The sequence below is a fragment of the Onthophagus taurus genome, chromosome 6, assembly GCF_036711975.1.
Source record: "Onthophagus taurus isolate NC chromosome 6, IU_Otau_3.0, whole genome shotgun sequence".
In the NCBI taxonomy this organism is placed as follows: Eukaryota; Metazoa; Arthropoda; class Insecta; order Coleoptera; family Scarabaeidae; genus Onthophagus; species Onthophagus taurus.
The window spans coordinates 22,438,354-22,460,568 of record NC_091971.1 but is presented as its reverse complement, the minus strand read 5'-3'; the positions used below and the strand labels follow the sequence as shown (position 1 = coordinate 22,460,568).

Genomic DNA, 22,215 nt, shown 5'->3' with positions numbered 1-22,215 from the left:
ATGTGAGAGAAGGGGCATGATATAAGCTACTGCCTTCAGAATGTAAACACATGATATCTACAATTAATCGCATGAGAGTGGGACATGGCATATTTCCTGCATATCTGTATAGGATTGGCATGGCGGATTCTCCAAATTGCAGTTGCGGAGAATTTTGTGGTCTTAACCACATTATTTTGGCCTGTGAAACGTATGAGTTGGATAGAAGTAGAATGTTTGTTAAGTTGAGAAGGGAGCGTATTTTTCCTCCATATAATGTTAGTTTACTTTTGGCGACCAATAACGCTAAAGTTTTGAGAATGATTTTTTATTTTTTGTGCAAGATAAGAATTTTTGTTTGATTTTATTTTTTAATGCATGTATAACTGTTCGGTAGATGTTCATCCTTTCGAGGGGTTGACCCGAGGATGTACATCTGACGCCGTTCGCTAGTTTAGTGGGTTAAGGTAGTAAGGAAGGATCATTCCCCCCTTCCGGTAGTTCTTATTATTTGAGTTATTTTTGAACTTTATCTCCCCACGGGGCTACCTAATTTGAAGATAAACCGATACAAAAAAAAATTGTGACTGGTGGTAAAAGGGCTATATAACCCCAGACACCAAGTGGTTACCCCTGGTTTTAAGAAGAAGAAGGAGAAGAAATCATCGTAATTTATTGTCCTCTACATGTCCCTGCTCTGTGTCGGCTCTTATGTGAATCACCCTGTATGTATGAACAACAAAGGAAGAATGAAAAGCAAAAAGTTAATGAAATTCAAATTTTTATTAATAAAACACCTTGAATTTCTAAACGGGAGAACAAAAAAAAAACGAGGCGTGAGAATAACTACAGTGTGTCCCCGGATTGTGTCCCCTTAAGGTATATATTGGATTATACAGGGTCATCCACGACGACCGTCCATTAGAACTTTAGAGGATTCTGGCCAATACAAAAATTTGAAAATTCAGATTTAAGTATTATTAATTGCGTTCTCTTCGACTAAAATATTTTCAGATTTCTAGCACCTCCGGTTATACCGGAAGTCGCCACCTACTTTATTTTTTTAAATGGAACACCCTATATTTTTTACATATTTGGATTTGTCTATTTTCAAGGTTTATGAATAACTTTACTTTTTGCAATTTGATTCAGCCGTTCTCGAGTTATTCGAATTTTTCTAGAAAAATCTGCTCCAGCAGACATTTGTTAAGAAAATCAGAGAACACTCGATTTTTGGGATATCAATTTAGGATTCAGAACATACATAAGCAACATGATGGAGTGTGTTTTGGTGCCGAGTACGGCTGTCTAGATCGTTTGGTCACTTTACTACGGCACGTTAACTTTTCGAAATTTGGAAATACCATAACTTCATTTTTTTAAATGGCACCCCCCATATTTTATTACTTAGTCGTCTTCGGTGTCTCATTTTACATCTTTTATATCCCATATGTCCTATACTTAAATCTGAATTTTCAAATTTTTGTATTGGCCAGAACCCTCTAAAGTTCTAATGGACGGTCGTCGTGGATGACCCTGTATAATGCACGATAAATTTTTGAATTCAAATTCCATCTTTTGCAATTAAAAATTGAAATTTGGTAATTTTGAGCTATTTTAAGTACAGGGCGGTGTTCTTCATTTTTTATTGATCTTAATATCAAGATCATATCTTATCGGCAGACGAAACCCGGTTTTTGAAAAAGATCAAGCTTTCAAGTGGTGCATTTAGTTTTTCGCTATCTCTAATAGTAAGGAAGATATCAGCTAAGAAAGTAAATAGGAAATTACGGGTAAAAGTTTGTTGCTATCGTCGCACGGGTTATTACGTACAAAGGTGTTGATATAAAAAGTGTGTACAAAAGACCCTACATTATCAAAAGACTACTCTTACTTGATGAACAGTCTTCTAGAAGAATAAAAGCAGTTGGTGGAATTAGAGAATTATATTGTCTTCTTTAGAGCAAACACAAAATTAATATTAAGATAAAATTAAAACAAAAATAAACTTTGCAACTTCTTTCTTCCCTTTTTGTTTAAATGTACTAAGTACCGCTTTCGCCTTTTTAAAAAGTGATTATCAGCCGGATAGTGAAAGCACTAATCAACACTGGAAATAAATTATAAATTGCAGTATCTAAATGTATTGACTCGTGTTATGTTTAATTTTTATCTTATTTTTAAGTTTTAACATTATTTTAAATGCCAGTGTAATGTTAATTTTAAATTGTGTAGTTTTGATTGGTGCTTTGACTATTCGGCTGGTGATGACATTTTATTAAGTCGAAACCGGTACCGAAAGTACCAGTGTTTCCCAAAAGTAACGGATAAATTCGTTAAAACAATTAAAAACACTATGGAAAAACTTAGATGGGACTAAAAATATGAATTTTTGCAATTTTTGGTGTAGATTTTAAATTTTTTCCACCATTTTTAAACGGTTTATGACCTCATCGATATTTTTTTCAAATAGTAATCCTTCATTTTTATTACGGAATATGAAAGAGGTTTTATTCTGAATTTAGTACAGTCAAAATTAATATTAGGTACATAAAAAAATGTTCGAGAAAAATTACCTTAATATTTAATTATTTCGCATTCATTTAAGATAGAAAAATTGCAGTAAAAGTGGTGACCACTTTTACTATCCTCCTGATAAAATATCTAAGGGATAGTTTATCATTTATTCCTTTTAAATTCCTCATCATTTACCTTTTTTAAACAGCCTATATGCACTATACATATATACGTCATTTATTTATAAATTATTTAAATAACTATTACCTTGTTGTGTGGATAATCATATTGTCTCGATTTTAATCGATTTAAAGCAGCGAATACGACATCTCCTGGTAACTTTTGTTGTTTAATTTCTTTAAGGATCATCGTTGCAACGTAATCAGATTCAACGATATGATTAAACAATTTATTTTTGGCTGTAACTTCAACGGGCGTATAAATTGTTTTGTCGCAATTAAAATTATCTATAACCAATCCGAAATATGAGTTGGCAATTTCAGCGTATGATTCACCTCGCTCTCGAAACGTTGCCAATACTTTTCGAACACTGTCGCATCCCTTTAAAATCGCTTTTCCAATCAATGAACGTAAACATTGTTCGGCGTTTAATAGATCTCCTTTAAGAGACGAATAATATTGTTCCAACGTGTTTTTTTTACGCCATAATTCACTTTAACAAATAATACATACAAAAATTAAATAAAAACGAAGAATATTTGAGAAGAAATATTTGTTAATTACTTTTTGATTGTTTGCTGTTGATCGTTGCTCCTTTTCAATTCATAACATTCTTTGTTATGTTCTTCAATAAGAACTCTTTGTCCATCAATATCCCGCTTATGGGTTTCAAGTTTATTAATTAAAAGTGTGTATTTTTCATCATCTTGTTTTAAATCCGCAATAAATTTTTCGATGTTATTTTTCTTCTCTTTAATATGATTATCCAATAACCTAAAAATACATATTTAATAAATAATTTATAAAAACTTGCGTTACTATTACTTTAATTCATTTTGTATCCAACGATTACGATCGTCTTTAACTGTGAAATGGCGTCTACGATGTTCTTTGCCAATTAACTCTTTTTGTTTTTGAATTTTTAACGTTAAATTTATAACAGATTGCTCCTCCTTTCTTTTCATTGCCTCATATTGTGCTTTAACTTTATCCAATTCTGATTCTTGCTCCTTAATAGTTAACTCCAGTTGAGTTAATTCGTTTTCAAGATTCTTTTTAGATTGTTTATCATCGACCATTTCATCGAGTAAATTATTTACAGTAAAATCTAATTTAATACTTTTTTTAATTAAATTTTCCCTCTCGTTACTTAAACTGTTACGTTTTTCTTTAATCATGTTCAATTCATTTTTGGTATTTTTGGATTTTTCCATTAAATCTTGGATTTGTTCTTGAATTTTTTTGAAATTACGGACAATTTCGTTCTTTTCAAAACTAGATGTGTTTTCCTCTTCATCGAAACTTTTTAATTCTGTGTTATATTTCTTTAATTTGATTTTACCAATACTATACTGAATGGCACTTCTCTTTTGATTGTAATATTGATATTGTTTTAACTCCTTTTTTTGCTCTTCGAGTGTACTTAATGTTTTATCGAGAGTATCGAGATCTTCACTGATTCTTTTAAGTCTCAGTTCTGCATTTTTGAAAATCTTTAAACATTCTTCCCTTTTTTCAATATAGAGTTTCGTTCCCGCAACTTCATTAAGTAATTTTAAGCGGTGAGAATCTGATGCTAGTGCCATTTGATTAATCTAAAAAATTAAATAATTTAAGAAAAAATAATAAAGAATAATTCATCATTTTAAGTACCGTTCCTTGTTTTACGATGTAATAAGGATTTGAATTCGTAAATCCAGCGGATTCTAAATAATTCATTACTTCTGTGCGCGTCGCGTTCTTTTTATTCAAAATAAATTGGTCTTTATGAATTCCAATTATACGTCGCAATGATATTTCGTTGGCATCGATCTAAAAAAAAATAATAAATGTATTATTTTAGATTTAAACATTAACTCATTATGTTAGCAGTTAGATTTTTAACTGAAATTGTTGGCCTGAACGAAATGTAAGGTATCATCATAAGTAGCCTATATATCTTGTTTTTTTTTCAATTAAAACTAACTGGTCGACTATTCATAGTAGATACGATAGGGTTGAGTAGAAAGAGCGTGTTGTTATTGTCGAAAATCTACCTGGTATTGCATAACGATCATATTTTAGAACATTTTTTTACTTGAGCTCCTGATAAACAATCCTAACCTTACCCAACATTCTTCCCGGGATGATTAACAATTCAAAAGCAATTTTTGACGCAGAGCCAAGCAGCGCGTTAGCGCTTTCCTTAAGTCAGTAATAGCACCGTCAGTTGTGGAGAACGCTGAAAAAGTGTGACATTCCAAAATCAACACGATCTAATAATATAATTGCTTCTGGAAACTACATCCAATAGTTTCAGAAAAGAGGAGGTCTAGCCTTACACAGGAAGATGTACCAAAAAGCAACTGGTGGAACCGAAGCCAAATCCGAAAGAAATACAAATTTTTTAAGCAGCGAATTCTGACAGATGACCATTCAATTTATATTTGTGCGAAGGTAAGAAGGGTATGAAGGGTTTTCAGTGGAATCAGCTTTGTCCACCTTCTTCGTGGAAGAACGATACTGATGTTGGACCTCTACATCACTTTTGAAAGTCGTAAAATAAAGGAATTGTATGGTACGGGCATTTTAATGAAAAATAAGGTGCTAAAGAAGGAAAGAACTATAAAAAAGAATTGTAAAGAATCAGTGAAAGATAAATCAGATTATTTGAAAACGGATAACGTTCTAAGAGAAGTGGAACGTGGTTCTTATGATTGTATTGTGCGTAATGATGAAAAAGTGACAGTTGGAAATTGGTTTAATAACAAATCAATCTAGGCCTATCAAGGCCACACTTGCTAGATAAGATTCTTGTCCAACATGCGAGAAGATGGTCGGACAAAAAATTTGACTGTGAGGACAAATTGACAAAAACCGATCTAAATTCAGATTACCTATTGTTAATACATAATTAATTTTTATAAATGGTCAGGAATGAAATTGTTATAAAACTTTTCATGAGCTTCTTCTTCTTCTTTGCATATTCCTACTTTAGTGGAGTTGGCTCTCCTAATATTTCTGGGTCAAAACATTATGCCCTGTGTTGTCGATTCAGATAACCTATTTTCATTGAAAGTCATGGTCATGCTTGTCCACCAGGTAGATGGAGGTCGCCTTTTTTCTCTTCTGTTCTCTGGGACGCTTAGCGCTTTTCTTATAACATGATATTCGTCTCTACGTCTCTAGCCGCACCATCTCAGGCAACTCTTCGTATGTTTCTCAGTCACAGGGGCCACCTTGAAGTTAGCGCGAACAATTCATTCCGGATCGTATCTGGCCTTGTCACACCTCACGACCATTATAACATTTTCATTTCGGTTGTATGAAGATTTTGCATATGAGATGAAGTAGATTCCAGGGTAGTGGTTCTAGGATCTTCTTCGCAATCATATCCATCACAAGATTAAGTAGCTCTGGTGAACACCCACCCACACTTTGAATTCATCACTTTTGTGATGACGGTTACCAATAACTTTTATCAAATTTTTTCGCTTATAATAATTATATGCGAGAAAAATTCGCAAGATAAAAATAATGGTAAAACCAGAGTACAGTACAGTACTTTGACATTAACAAACAGCATGCACTTGTAACTAATTTAGGTAAAGATTGCCCTCTCTATAATTAGAAAACCGCGTTTGAAACATTTATAAAGGCATATATTTAACTAAAGAAAATTACAAAAACAATGTCACAACTCTTAGTTACTTCTAAGTTACACTTAAAAATGTAAATGAATGTCTATTCGACATGTTAGCAGAGATCTTCGAGTTTCCCCTTCTGTTATTCAGCGTTTATGGGATCGGTTTCGGGAGACTGGCCAATATGTTACAAGACCGATTTCTTGTTCTTTCCTGTCTACGTACGCGTACTGCCACAGCACGAGACCTCCTAAACGAGCTAAGACGAGCACATGGAATAGAAATTTCTGATCAAACTGTTAGAAACAGATTAAAAGAAGCGAATTTGAAACCTAGAAGACCTGTCCCCATCAGCATCACAAAGCAACGCGAATGAGATTTGCTCTGGATCAAAGAGATTGACAACTTCGTCACTGGACGCCTGTACTGTTTACAGATGAGTCCAGATTTCGTTTAACTCGTTGCGACGGTCGAGTACATGTATATAGACGTCAAGGTGAACGCTACGCAGCCGCTACTATACAGGAAGTGAATAGATTTGGTCGGGGATTTGTTATGGTTTGGGCTGGAATCAGTATAGACAACAAAACTGATCCACATACTGACGGCATCACCAGTAAGTTTCTGCAAGAACGTGGAATTCAGGTCATGGAATGGCCGGCGTTAAGTCCTGACCTGAATCCTATTGAACACGTGTGGGATCAGCTTGACCGACGCGTTCGCAAATGCCCTAATCCACCACTAACCATACAGGAACTGACACAAGCCCTGAGGAATGGGAGAGCATACCCCAAGAATGTCTTCGCAGACGAGTGCAAAGCATGCCACGTAGGTATTAAACCTCACCAATCCACAGAAAACCCGACTCGAGAGTATACTATGATACTATGAGAGTCGTTTCCATTTTGTTTTGCGTTATCAATTTACATATTTAAGTGTAACTTAGAAGTAACTAAAAGTTGTAACATTGTTTTTGTAATTTTCTTTAGTTAAATATATGTCGTTGAAGTAAACCAAATTTGATTTACCTAGAACTATTATCTAAAAAGTTACAGATTTCGAAAAAAGTGTTCCCCTAATTATTTTGAGTAGGGTATATAAATATATAATAATATAATAAATATACATACAGTATATATTAGGAATTGCAATCCCGGGATTTCCGTACATATTTAAATCTCGAAAATTATCCAGGGAAATCAATTATAATTTCGGGATTTTCGGGGTTATGTTTACGTCATGAATTTACTATTTTTTTAAGGAATAAGACGCGATTTATCGGTTGACGCTGCAAGCACATATTAGATATTACAAAATTATATAAAAAAAGACCACGAAAAAGAAATCAAATTAATTTTAAATTGTCAGACTAGGTGAAGTACACTATTTGTTACGTTGGAGCGATTCATATTATTAGAAAAATGCGCACGTAAAGCAATGGTTGACATAAGAGCCCTTTCTTGTAGATTCACAGTACGAACTTATTAAAGCGTTAGTAACTATATTGGAACCGGCAAAGCTGACTGTAAAAGCCAGTCTGTTATGTTTGCGGTGTATTACACTAGAAAAAGCAGATATAGCTTCACAATTTATGATAAATGAGATAGAAGAACAAAATATGTTTGAAAATGTCTAAACAAAGAGAAAAAGAATGCACTCTTCAATACATTGATCCAGGAAATTGATATATTCAATAATGGCGGTAGTATGGATAAAAATTTTCAATTCGCTTTTGAATGTTTGAAAACTATCCCACCAACAAGTGTGGAATCGGAACGGTGCTTCTCTTCAACACAAAATTTAGATCTTGTTTAGGAAATAAAATAATAGATAAATTGATTGTTCTGCGACATATCTTTAAAAATAGTGCTATCGATGGTTGATTTTTTTGGTTGAAACTTCTTGTATTATGGTTAGAATAAGCTGAAATGTTAGAAACACCTTGAACACTTTTTATTTATGATTACATATGTAGCCCAGAAATCCCGGGATAGAGAATTCTGATCCCGAAATCCCGGGATTGTAAAAACCTTTCTTGATTGCAATCCCTAGTATAGATAAATGTATCTCTGTGTGGGTGGGCACAGAGATATTTAGTTTTTAGTACATAATGTGTAATACAAATAGTGTGTTTTTGTTTGCTGCCCAACCTTTAATATAATAAAAGTTTTAGAAAACTAAAAAAATATGGAATAATCTGACCATCCTAATTGCGATTTAAAGTGTATTTTATTTTGTATAAACTAAGTAATAAATTAATAAGGCCCACTTTTACCACCTCCTGATAAATTTATCCGATAGATAAATCCAGTTCTTAGCCAATGAGAGCGCTTAAAACCGCCGTAACCATGGCAACTATCCTCTAGATAGTTTATCAGGAGGATGGTAAAAGTGGGCCTAAATAAACTAAACTAACAAATAAAACGATACCTATTCGATCAGTATTACTATATCAGTACAATAACTTATTCTAAGGTAAACTATAACTAAATAAACAAAATTATGTAAATAAACTAATATCATGGAATAATACAGTTACATCACTTTGCTCATTTATAAACATATATGCACATTTGTGCATTTATATCAGTAGCTTCTTCAACTTGTACGGATTTTTTTCGTAAGTCATTAAATAATATCCAATTGGCATTGTTGGGCACAAATGCCGGGTAGTGTATAACTTCGTAATGCTGTATCCCATAATGTTGATTTTCTAAAACAATAACTAGAACAACCCAGAACAACAAAGAAAATCTGATTTTTCTAAAAATGAGGGATTAGTAAAAAAAACCTGTTTTTTTGGTTTTTCTCGCAGAGTTTTTATTTTTGCTATTTACCGCTTTGGAACAATGTAGAACAAGTCTAGAACAATCTAGAACAACAATGAAAAATTTAAAAATCAAGAAATGGGGAGGTAACTTCCCACACTTGATTACCCCCGCAATTTACAGCTCCAGAACAAAGTCTATATCCTCGCAACTATCATCAGCTACGAAGGTACTCACTCTTTGAGTGATGTAGGATACTACACGACATTTGTGCCCATCAATGCCAATTGGTTATTATTTAATGATTTAAGAAAAAAATCCATACAAGTTGAAGAAGCAACAGAAATAAATGCACAAATGTGCATATATGTGTGTAAATGAGTTCCGTGATATTAGTCTATTTAGATGATTTAATTTATTTAGGGCCGGTTGTACAATATACCGATAAACTTCCCGACAGCGTTGTCTGGCCGATAAGTTAGTTTGTACTGTATTACAATGTACGGTTATTTTTATGGGGGAGATTATTGACAGGATAACTTATCGGGTATTCAGAGGTGCCGATAAGGCGGTTATCCGCCAGATATGTATGGTTACCAAGGTTTTTATATAACAATATTGACAAACGTTGTCTGTCGTGAAAAAGTTTGGTTAGTTTGTTGTTCTGGAAGGAAAAAAATAAACGTACTGCTAATTATACACAATTAGGTGTATATTAGGCAATTATATTTAATTGCCTAATATACAGGTGTTTCATGAGGAATGGTACATACGTTAATATGTTATAGATTTGTTCATTTTAAACAGAAATGTTCCTAAGAACATGTGCTCAATTCTCAAAGGTAACTGAAATACAGCTAGTTAATGCATAAACTGATTTATTTAAATGTGTACATAAAATATCGTTGGCGATTAATTGAAATTGTAGAAATTCTAGCTAATATTATAGAAAATAAAAAAACAGATGCACTTGGAAAGAGCGTCAAGATATGCACAAAAGAGCATATCTTGTATTTTAGAAAGCGGCATAGCAAAAGAATTGTCAAACTTTTAATTCAACCGGCACGACAAACCGTACATGGGAACAGCTTCGCAGTAAATACGAAACATTAAAAAAAGATGTCAAGCCATTGCCAAATACCGCACTGATGTGATAGGTACTGGTGGAGGTCCATGTGAAGAAAAGTTAAACCCGTTATATGAAAGAACTAGAAATTTGATAAAACTAAGCTGCGATGGAACACCATCACAATTTGACAGTGATTGTTTAGGTTAATTATTTTACCAATTTTATAATATATGTGTTTAACTCTGTTTATGAGAAATGCATGTTTAATCTTAACTATTAATTCTTTTTAATTCTTTCTTTCTTAACTTTTTTTGGTTAACCGCAACCGTCTAAAAAAATCCGTTTCATCTCACTGCGCCATGTGGTTATTTCGTTCTTTAATTTCTTTTTCTTTTACCTAAAAACATTAACTAAAAATTCGTTTTCGGACTCGCTGCTGGTACTAGTATCGTACAAATTAAACATTTTTCGATATTTATTAAAATGCTAATTGCACAATTTATACAATTGTTATTATTGTCAAAATCAGTTCAAATTTCAAAGAAAGACGTTAGCGTTACCAATGTACGGCACAAATGACTAGATATGGGAAAAAAGTACTACCAACCGAGTCTTATTTAGGCGATAGCAATCCTTCCGACAAAAACAGTTTGTACAACAGCGAATATCTTTATCCTCCCGATAAGTTTATCGACCGGATAGTTATCAGACAGATTTATCGGTATATTGTACAACCGGCCCTTAGTTATACTTTACTTTAAAATAAGTTTTTGTACAGTTTTTGTGAAAGAATAGTTATTGTATCGTTAGTTTAGTTTATTAATTTATTACTTAGTTTTACAAAATAAAATACACTTTAAATCGCAACTTATGTTTTATTATTATAAGTTTAAAGAGAAAGGTGATTTTTAGAAAATTAGATGGTCAGATTATTACATATTTTTTAAGTTTTTAAAACTGTTATTATATTAAAGCTTCAGTTCACAGATTCAACAAAACCTGTCCGATATCACAACAACTCAAATTTAAGGTTTTTCTAGTGAAAAATCAGCTGTTCTGAATTGTTTTAATTGTTGTAAGTACTAATTTTTAATATGAAACTTTAAAAGAACTAAAGCCGCAGTGTTTAAATAAACATTTTAAGTACCTAGAACAACAAGAACAATTTAGAGCAACAAAAAATATGTGATTTTGCAAAATTAATGTCCGTGTTAAACGTAAAACACATCTAGAACAATTTGAATCGGCAAAGTTTGAGTTATTTTAGATTGTTCTATATGTTTTAATTCTTATTGTGTAATATAAAACCGCTGACACAAGAATTACTGACTGAAACTTCCAAAAACTTTAATTTTCAAAGAGTAAAGTGCCCTTTAGATAGTTGTTCTAGTGAAAATAATAGCTGTTCCAGATTGCGTTAGCTATAATAAGTATATATTTGTAATATGGAATTGATAATAGAAAAACTATGGTCAAAGCAATCAACTAGACATTTCGGCGGCCACACCTATTTTTAGTTATAACTTCGTAATGCTGTATCCCATAATTTTGATTTTCTAGAACAATAACTAGAACAACCCAGAACAACAAAGAGAATTTGATTTTTCCGAAAAAACCTGTTTTTTCGGTTTTCTCGCGGAGTTTTTATTTTTTCGATTTGCCGCTTTGGAACAATGTAGAGCAACTCTAGAACAACAATAAAAATTAAAAATCAAAAAATGGGGGGCTAACTTCCCGCACCCTAGTACCGGTGGTATTTAGAATCAAGCATTTCTTCCAATAATATACTTTATACTTTTAAATTTTATTTAGATACTTACCACAGATCTGTGTAGATACTATAGCACGAGAGAGAACAAAGAGGGAAAAGACGTTAGATTATCGATTAGTTTTACACAAGTAAAGCAGCATCTGTGTTCACGACTTAGCGTCGCCATAGCCCGGTCCTAATCTAAAGCGCCTATAAGACGGTTGCGGGAATAAAGTGATGTTCAGTTTTTAGTTTACCTCGTTTCGCGTGATTTATGTCGAACAAACCCGTGTTAAAATTATTAAAAATTATTGCTTTTGTAGTTTAAGTACGCGAAGGCTTTCACGGCCGGTGTGAATTAAACTAAAATTAGAGTTAGTTCTAGTTTTAGTTCTAATTTTAGCTTTTGTAGTTATTTGTTTATCAATAGAGATCTTATTCATTTTTTTAAACAAGTAATGTAATAATATTCCATGAAGGTTGTATAGAGTTACAATCGGGGTCACCAATTTATAGTGGTTAAACTATTATTACCACAATTAAATTTTGAATTTTAGAAAATCTGAATCGTTCTGAAATTTCATCAATTTCAGAAGTGCCCATCGGGGTCAAATTCACCCCTAAAGTCCCATCCGCGGTTTTTAAGTATATTTTTTTCTCGAAAGTCGGTAGGGGTTACGGTGTTTTGAAAATTGATAAAAAGATTAAGAATTGTGTTCTATTATGTGGTAGAATTTGGCTTAATCACTTTTTCGGGGTGGGGGTTTAAAAAAATTTGTGGAAAAACCAAGTAAGGTGTTGTATCTATTAATGTTTCAAATCAAAAAAGCCATCGTGTTTGAACACGTATCAAAAATTATTTAAAAAAATTAAAAAAAAAATAAGTTAAACAGTACCGGAAAACGACGATCTGTGTTATCAAATATAATCTCAACATATGCGTTGGTAAATTGTGCTTCAGAGTTCTCATGAAGTAACATTTGCCTATGTTGTGATCTCAAATTGGAGTATTCATTAGTAAATATCAACTGGATAGCTAAAAATAAAATGATTTTAGCACATAAACTTAATCGCGAGGGCTATTAAACAATTTACCACAGAAAATGTTGCTTTTTCCGGCGCCGTTTCGACCAACAATAACATTACTGTGTTTATCGAAGGATTCTATAACAGTATTGTTTCGGTAACTCTTAAAACCCTCTATAATAATCTAAAAGGATAGTTCAAATTTAAATCAGTATTCAAATAATTTGATTCATGGATGGTAAAATTTACCTGTTTTATGAACATTATAACGCTGTTTCTTTACTTATATTACAATAAAACACACTTTAAAAGTAGTAAATGCACCAACAATCACACCTGCAAAAAAGACTTGATCGTCAATTGTTTTTTAAGTAAAATTAACCGTCACTTTCTTTTAATAACCTAAAAGTAAGTTTAAATTTAAATCCGTATTCAAATAATTTTAATTTATGTATGGGACCATTTGTGATGGAAAGTTTACCTGTTTTATGAACTTTATAATGCAGATTCTTTAATTTTATTTCAATAAAACACACTTTAAAACTAGTAAACGCACCAACAATCACACATGCAAAAAACAATTGATCGTCAATTGTTTTAACTAAAGTTAACCGTCACTTTTTTTAAATTTACAAGGGGTGTAAAAATAAAATTTGTTCACAAAGGATTAAAAAGAAAAATGTTTTTTTAAATAACTTATACATCATTTTATGTATTATTTTACATCGAGAAAAATAATTACAATTAATTAATTGATTTTTAAAAATATTTTGTCCGGTGAGCGCCATCTAGTTGTAGTATTAAAAATTAAAATTTTATCAAACGAGATTATTATTATTATTACTTATTATTAAGAATTATGCGATTTATTGTTATGAATTATTATTATTATTAAAATGAAATATAATATATTAAAATAAATATAACAAGAAATATTTTCGTGGATAAGCGCCATCTATTCTGTATTGACGTTTGACATAACCTAAATAAACATTAAATTTATTGATAGAAATTATGTGATTTTTGTATTTTTAAACATTTATAATGGTGAGATCATGTTCGGTTTCTGGTTGTAAAACGCAATTTACAAAAGGAACAAAGTTTCACAAGTACGTTAATTCCTTTACTAACTTTTCTATTCTTGTCTGCTTCAACTTGGAATTTCAGATTTCCTAAAGATCCAACGTTAAGAAATCAATGGATTGAAGTTATAGGAAGAAAAGGTTTCATTCCTTCTGAGTCAGATATAATTTGCAGTATTCATTTTACAAATGAAGATTACACCATAAATTCATTTGGAAATAAAGTCTTAAAGAAAAATGTTCTTCCATCAATGTTTGATGTGTCCATCACAGAAGACACAGAACCTAATGTTGAAACTGAGTCTTTGACAATAGAAACTATAACCGCTTGCAATTCCAATGATGAAGGAACTATTACTGCATACAATTCAAATGATGAAGATACAATTAGCTTGTGCAATTCAAATGAAGAAACTGTATCAGCTTTTGATTCCAATGATGAAGGAACTGTTTCAAGTTGTGAACTAGATGAACTAACAGTACAAGGAAAATCTACTGTGGTTATATACGAAAATGGAATTAATTTAGAGGAGAATAATCTGAAAGGTGGAGAAAAAATCGAAATAGTTAATGTAAGTGGTGAAAATCAAGCAATAATTGAAGTTGACAAAATTTTTCATAAAAACGAAAATGTTGATACGACTTCTGTTAAAAGAAAACGACCATATCGTCAGTATCGTTACATTGGAGATTTAAAAAATGTTGATTTTACATCTCCCGATGAAGCAAGAAGATGTCTTGAATTAGCTTTAGGCTGTGTTGATAACCAAAAATTAAAAATCAAACGATTACGACAACAAGTTAAAAACACTAACAAATTTATTTTACAAGCTGAATTTGAAATGCAAAGAATGTTAGAAAAAAAAGTTATGGAAATTTGATTTTTTTAATTGGTTTATTAATGTTTTAATGTTACAATTTTTTATGTAATAATATTAATTTAACAAATTTATTCGACTTTGATACCTGTTTTAGAAGAAATCCAATCAAGCATACTTTCAGTACGTACATAACCAGATGGGGCTCCACTAGCACAACCAGCAGAAGAAACAAAACTTACAATACCATGATGAGTGACCCTATTACCATTAACTCTTACAAGTGGGCCACCAGAATCACCCTGTATTTATCAAAAAACATCAAATTTTTATTTTGTATTTGTGGTTAAAAGAAACTTACATTACAAGTACTGTGATGTGGGTTGCCAACGCAACAAAGAGTTGAACTGATGATTGTTGCTGATCCATAATAATTAGCACATTGTGTATTACTGATTGCTGTAAGATCAACATAGTTCAAAGCGGAACTAACACTACCGTCTAAAAAGAAAAAAATTAAAACCATTTTATTTTAGTAAATGTCATCATTCTCACTGTCGTTAGTTTTTCCCCAGCCGCTTACTCTAAGAGTTTCTCCAGTAATAGCTGTGTCACCCTTTGATGGAAGATCAATTGGTTGAATAACATTAGAAAATGCGATTGGTTCATTAAGTTTAATAAGGGCAACATCATTGTTTAAATTACTGTTGTAACCTTCATGAACAAATGCAGTAGTTGTTTGAACTGTAATGGATCCACTTCCACCACCAGATGAAAGGATTGTGCCAAGTCTCAATGTGAAACTAGAGGCACTATAAAACATAAATGTAGATTTATGTAACAACAATAATTAATATATCCTTACCCATCTGCGCAGTGAGCAGCTGTTAAAACCCATTGGTTAGAAATTAGAGCACCTCCACAAAAATATGATGATCCACTTACAATGAAATTAACGGCTACTTGCCAGGGAAATTGTCCAACTTCAGCAGGTGTCCCATCGATGATACGTCCATCATCAATGTAGTTGTAATAGTCAAGCAAAGTCATAAATTTCGACTTGAAACAGAAAATTTCATCACAAAATATTTCAATTTTTGTTAATTACATCTATTTCATAATACATTTCTCTCTAAATGTAACTTTTTCGTTATTAAGATGCTCCACATATTTTGCAAAAATAGATTATTTAATTATATTATAACTTACCTTTGCGTTGTAAGCCGACACGGCGGCCAAAGCCGAAACAAGGACGATCAAAAATTTCATTTTGGCTAAGTCTCATTTTCACGCTGAATGTGTCCGTCTTATATACAAAAAGAAAGAAAAAAATCAAAGTAAACAGTTAGTTTTGTTATAAAGTACGTTATATAATTTTGATAACTATATTTACAGTAGATATATTTTGTACTTAAAGTAATTGATGGTTGTTTACATCTCAAATTAAATTAAATACTTTAATCCAGATATGATCAGTAAGTTTTCAAGTGTTATGCTACATATTGCACAAAATATCAATTTTTTTAAGTAACTTGAATTGATTTAATAACAACTTTTAAAAAAATATGTCCTTGGGGGATCTCTTTTTATTTATAAAATAATAAACGTGTTGTAACAAAGTTACTAAAAATGCTTGCAAATTTGTCCCCCATACAGGGATTTAAGTGAGTTGCGTTAGCGCAAAATGATTTTTTTAAATATTTAACATTATTAATATTTGGTCAGAAAAATAGTATTTGTTTAAGAAGGATTTTAGCACATCTATGCAATTTCCATTAATTCAACGTTTTAAGCGTAAATATGAATTAACAAAAATGATCAAATTTTTAATATGGGACAATATGAATTTAAAAACATTGTAAGAAGAAGAAAAGAACTCTTATTATAATTTTTTTAACCCTAAATGACTTCACAGAACAAGAATGTGGATGAATAGCAACATTGGGCTAGTAACTACCAGTAGGTATACACATGAATTTATTTTTATTTATTTATTACAATTTGGGACGCAAACAGGGAGAACATCCCCAGTGAAGCATCCTCACAAAATATCGAATTAACATTATATTTCATAAAGAGACAATACGCTTAGAAACACAAGCAAGAAATTTAAATATAAAGAAAAGTAGTTACAATATTTTTACGAAGTTAATACAGAATTAAAGTGTTTTGGCTAGAATTGACTCTAAGTTAATCGTAGAAAGATAAATAAAATTCTTGAATGACGATGAAAATTTATTTCCCATTTTCTTTCCACAATCTCCGTTTTTTACTTTATGTTTTACAAAAAAAAACACTTTTGACGTAAGTCACCATCTGCTCGTTCTCCTTTTTTATTTCTAAATTTATTTTTCGATTTATTTTTCAGATTTTTATTTCTGCCTGAACTCAATAATTTTAAATCATCCTTTCACCACCTTACAAATTTAAATATCTATTTCCTCTTCATATTTCCCTTTATAGAGTTTGACAAACCTTTTTCCACCTTTTTGTTTTTACCATAATTGTTCACCGCTGTTGGCTTTGATGGTTTTTCATTTTGTCCGGACTTTTCTTACAACTCAACCACGTATTCTTCCAAATTGACGGTAAATATTTACTTTCTAAATAAGGATTAGTATCATGATAATTAAGGTAGTTAAGCTTAGTATCGTAATAATTTTGATTTATTTTTTGACAAGTTTTTCTCTTTTTGTTTAATATTCTTAGTCGTGCCCGATGAAGACAATATAATGTCGAAGCACCGAACTAATTTAATAAATTTTCATCGTCATTCAAGAATTTTATTTAGAATTAAAGTGGTTCGCAACTAAACAATATCGCGCAACACGGAATCTTTAAACGAACGCAATGACGGCCCAAATAGAGAAACATGGTTTAAGCTCTGGTTGTAAGTATTAAGAACTCGTATGATTGGCGAATTAGAATAAGTATTCGTATTAGATGTGCGCAAACGAAAAGTGATATTATTCCGGGTGAAGCGCTGTGGAACATTAAAATTCAGCTCGGGGACATCCAGCATGCCGTAAACAATTTTGAAAAGAAAGACCAGGTCAGACAAGAGCCGCCGTTGTCTTAGAGGCAATAGGTTGAAAACCGTACAGCGTCTGTCGTAATCGCAGTACGGAAGATAATATTTATACGCCAAGTGACGAACAAAGCGACGTTGAATGGTTTCGATGCGATCACGATAGACCATAGCTTAATACACTGTTTACAAATGCCATATAAAGGGACTTTATACAGGTAACATTGGTGAAACTTCTGCTTATTCTGATAACGAACCCCAAGTTACGTAATGCTTTTTTCACCATAAGGTCGATATGAAGGTGGAATCACAATTTGGAATCAAGTGTAATACCAAGATCCTTCACTCTGTCAGTGGACGCAATAGCTCTGCCGTTAAAGCTGTAATGAAAGTTAACCGGATATCGTTTCCATGTAAACGTAATTTTTTGACAATTGTAATTAAGATGAAGTTTGTTGACGAGACAGTAGTCATGCAAACGGTCAAGGTCTTCCTGAAGTCGTAGACAGTCGAGACTTGATGTTATATTTGTAAATATTTTATTATCATCTGCATATAGCAGGAATTTGGAAAACTTAAAGCAGGAAGCAATATCATTAATATAAATTAAAAATAATGTTGGTCCAAGATGGCTGCCTTGGGGCACACCGGAAGAGATGGACTTATAACCGGATAGAAAGCTACCAACCTTGACTGCCTGGCTTCTATCTGATAAATATGATATAATCCAGTGAACAATGCCATTTGGGATGTTAAAGGAAGAGAGTTTTTGAACAAGAATTGTATGGTCAATCTTGTCGAAGGCTTTAGAATAATCTGTGTAAATAGCATCGACTTGAGAGTTTTCATTTAGGGCAGAATGGGCAAATAGTCTCAGCCGATCGTCCAGGCAAGAAACCGTGTTGTTCATGAATAAAAGAGTGCGTAATCGACTGGCTAAAGTATTCCTGGAGAATTTTCTCAAAAACCTTGGGAATAGCCGAGAGAATAGACTTGCTCGGAAATAGCCCTTCAAGTAATGACTTCGAAAAAATTAAAAACAGGGGTGAAGACAGTTCACTAGCAAACTCCTTTATGAAGGATGAAGGAATACCATCTGGGCCTGGGCTAGATGACTTGTCAAGGTGTGACAGAATGTTAAGAACCGCATCCACAGAAAACCAAGGTGAAACACCCGTGCCACCGGAAATCGCTGAACGATCGATGGTGCCATCTACAAAAACCGACGAGAAGTACTCTCCGAACGCAGATGAGATATCAGGACCCGAGTTCACAGTCGATCCATCAGCAGAAATCATGCATGCTGGCATGCCAGACGCAGAACCCTTTTTCGAATTAATGAAGGTCCAGATCTCCCTCGGGTTCCTGGACACCCCCACCTCAACGGAATTCAGATAGGCTCATAGCGAAAGTCAAGTAATCATTGTGATGACCTGAGGATTTCCATTATTTGTGAAAACGTAGCTTCTCTTTAACAACTCTAATGGTAGAGCGTTTGTACCAATGAGGGAAAGCGTTTTCTGGATAAGGCGCGCTTAGGAACATCTTTATTAATTATATAATTAACGCGTTCATAAAACGCCTCAACTATGCTCTCTACGTTCATCCCTGCAAAGACAGACCGCCATTCAATCCTATTCAAGAAATTTCTTATATTTCCAGAATTAGCCTTGTTAAAGAGACGGCTAATTTTAGGCCCATCATTCAAATAAGTTGCGATACATAGTACAAAAAATTCAAAGGGATGGTGACTGTAGGGATCCACAAGTGAATCCATGCAGGGACGGATGCTCTCAACGCAATCACACTCGGACGCATAATAAATAAAATGATTGTAAGATCTTACGCGCACCACTCACCACTTACTGAAACAGTTTATGAAGGGTAAGCCAATACAATTTGGTTACAAACTCTGGGCACTTTGTGGCGAAGATCAATATTGCTATTTCTTTTGCTCACTAATTGCTATAGTCCAAAAAGCTATAAATAATTTTTTAATAATAATTGATAATTTTTTTAGCAATCATGCCTTATTTCGTCAATTAAGAGAAATGCAGGTGCTATCAGCGAGAATCGGACAACGCAGAATGTGTGTTGCGACCATCCAAAGACCTAGAAAGTTAGCTCCAGAATCCTATGATCAAAGATTTTATAGCGAAAACCAAATATTGCTGATAAAATGGAATGATAAGAAATGTGTTTGTATGGCCACACATTTTGATACTATGAAACCAGTAGCATCAGTTGCAAGATGGAACAGAGTATATAAATTAAAAGTGTAAGTTGCTCAGCCAAGACTGATTCGCCATTATAATCCATACATGGGTGGGATCATGTATGGCTCCTAGAAAAACATTCTATAGCAATAAGGGGTAAGAAATGGTACTGGTGTATATTCACAAGGATAATAATTGATACGACTGTTATAAACTCCTTGCTATATAGAAGAATTCATGGAAAGAAATCAATTTCCATCAAAGATTTTAGGAGACAGATCACAGTAATATATTTAAAAATTGGCCACGAAACAAGTGTTTTGAAGGGTAGATCAGCGTTCCATCTTTCTCAAAATCCAAAAGTTATGGATCGTCCTAAAATTTCATCAATTTGAGAAGTGCCCATCGGGGTCAAATTCACCCCTAAAGTCCCATCCGCGGTTTATAAGAATGATTTTTTTTCTCGAAAACCGTTAAGGGTTGCGGTGTTTTGAAAATTGATAAAAAAACGTGAACATAATGAACTGTGTTCTATTATGTGGTAGAATTTGGTTTAATTCGAAGGTGCCCATCAGGGCGAAAACATCACTTTTTCGGGGGTGGAGGTTGAAAAAAATTTTTTTTTACCAAATGGGGGTTGTAACCTGTTCGTCGGGGTAAGAGTGACGTGTGTGTGAAATTTGGTGACCCAAATCGTATTGGTTACGGAGTTATTATTGTTTTAAGTTTATGGCTGGGATTTATGGATAACTGAATAAACTGAATTTTCGCTTATTTTAAGTAACACTACAAAATACGTGTCTTTAGTTATTTAAATTTTTTTTGAAAACGACAAAAACAAACTTTAAAAAAAAAATAAAAGAAAAGTTTTAGAATTAAATTCCACATGAAATGAAGTAGTAATGTATTAAATCCGCCAAAAGGTTAAAACAATCTGTCAAAATTTAGGGTACCATCACCCTTAATCAACCCAATTGATCTCAACTTGCTACCAATTAATACTCTCGGTACACTCATAACGTATACCAAATTTGGTTTTTCTAGCTTAATATATTACGAATATATTCAATATTTTAAAAATTTAAGACCCAACTTTGAAGGTTCCATGTTCTCAGCCCCCATAAATTTTATTTCGGTTTGCTTGATTAATATTAAGCAATTTGTAACTTAATCTTTTGTCGGGTGATATGGCCCATAATTCTTAAGAAGAAAGCAATTTAAAAAGTCTCAGTTCAAAAATTCTACTCTAGCATCTGAACTTTTTAAATAAAATAGGTCAAAATCATTAATTAAGAACCGGCGATTTTTTTTAAAATATTGTACTAGGGTTAATAAGGTGCATTAAAGCGGGTGTTTAACAGTGAGTTTTTTTGAAAAACTCGTTGGTAGCGTTACAAATGACCTTACATTTCGCAATAAACTTTATTTGACGTATACGATGGTCTGTACGTTGTTACACATTTTCTTCTTTATTGAGGAGCTTTATTAATTTGAGCTTTTTAAATCATCGTACTTTTGCCAAACACAATTTTTGTGACAATAAAACACGAAGTGTCCAGTTTTGGCTGATACACCTCCAAAGTAGTGTACTACACCCTTCAAATGGGAGCTGATATTTTCCACCACTATAACTTTTGGAAAAATTTCAAAAGAAAGTTGACATGCTGTGAAGGTTTCAAAAATTACATATGGGTAAATTATAACCGGTACTTTCATAGTTTTTTCTCCACAGCAACAGTTGACAGCCACAGGTTTAAGGGATTCTTGCAGAAGTTGCTCGAACTTGTGCTGAGTATAGGTATCTGACGGTAATAATAAAAATGCATTTTCTGTTTCGGTAATGTTTTTTTCGTATTTGTTACATTTGGTAACTACCTTTAATGATTTTGGCAGGTAATTATCTATATTGTCTAGTAACTGGGAAAGGGTATACGTGGCGTCATATAAGTAAATTCCCTGGGGTTGAGGTTTGGGGGTTAGCTTTTCAATCAATATTTTTGAACGATCAAGCTAAATTGTCTTGGAAACCCCTTCTTTCATAAGCTTTTGAAGCAACTTCATCAACAAATTATCAGTTTTGTCAACTAGAGTTTGGAAGGAGGTACTATAACAGTATGAATGGCAAAGTATCTGTATTAAGCTGTCAAAACTGCAAGTAT

General features: G+C 32.7%; 3 protein-coding genes across 3 annotated transcripts in view; 1 reads left to right on the top strand and 2 right to left on the bottom strand.

The window, feature by feature from the left end:
* Nucleotides 1-13,485, bottom strand: part of LOC111416242 (structural maintenance of chromosomes protein 3-like) — a 31,382-nt gene extending 17,897 nt beyond the window's left edge. The window contains exons 1-7 of the mRNA XM_071196328.1: nucleotides 13,162-13,485; nucleotides 12,982-13,096; nucleotides 12,783-12,922; nucleotides 4,330-4,488; nucleotides 3,502-4,271; nucleotides 3,241-3,450; nucleotides 2,764-3,169 (exon numbers count right to left, since the gene is read on the bottom strand). Of these exons, the coding sequence (XP_071052429.1) occupies nucleotides 2,764-3,169; nucleotides 3,241-3,450; nucleotides 3,502-4,271; nucleotides 4,330-4,488; nucleotides 12,783-12,922; nucleotides 12,982-13,096; nucleotides 13,162-13,176 (1,815 nt within the window). The 5' untranslated portion in view covers nucleotides 13,177-13,485. The remainder of the gene's footprint in view (nucleotides 1-2,763; nucleotides 3,170-3,240; nucleotides 3,451-3,501; nucleotides 4,272-4,329; nucleotides 4,489-12,782; nucleotides 12,923-12,981; nucleotides 13,097-13,161) is intronic.
* Nucleotides 13,486-13,874: 389 nt separating this feature from the next.
* On the top strand, nucleotides 13,875-14,955 carry LOC111416244 (uncharacterized). Its single transcript, XM_023048213.2, has 2 exons — nucleotides 13,875-14,021; nucleotides 14,080-14,955. The coding sequence occupies exons 1-2, from the start codon at nucleotides 13,957-13,959 to the stop codon at nucleotides 14,873-14,875; spliced, it is 861 nt and encodes a 286-aa protein (XP_022903981.2). The 5' UTR covers nucleotides 13,875-13,956; the 3' UTR covers nucleotides 14,876-14,955.
* LOC111416249 (brachyurin-like) lies at nucleotides 14,871-16,120 on the bottom strand. Its single transcript, XM_071196552.1, has 5 exons — nucleotides 16,022-16,120; nucleotides 15,678-15,871; nucleotides 15,368-15,624; nucleotides 15,174-15,313; nucleotides 14,871-15,114 (listed from the first exon to the last, which is right to left on the bottom strand). The coding sequence occupies exons 1-5, from the start codon at nucleotides 16,079-16,081 to the stop codon at nucleotides 14,944-14,946; spliced, it is 822 nt and encodes a 273-aa protein (XP_071052653.1). The 5' UTR covers nucleotides 16,082-16,120; the 3' UTR covers nucleotides 14,871-14,943.
* Between the last annotated feature and the right edge of the window lie 6,095 nt (nucleotides 16,121-22,215).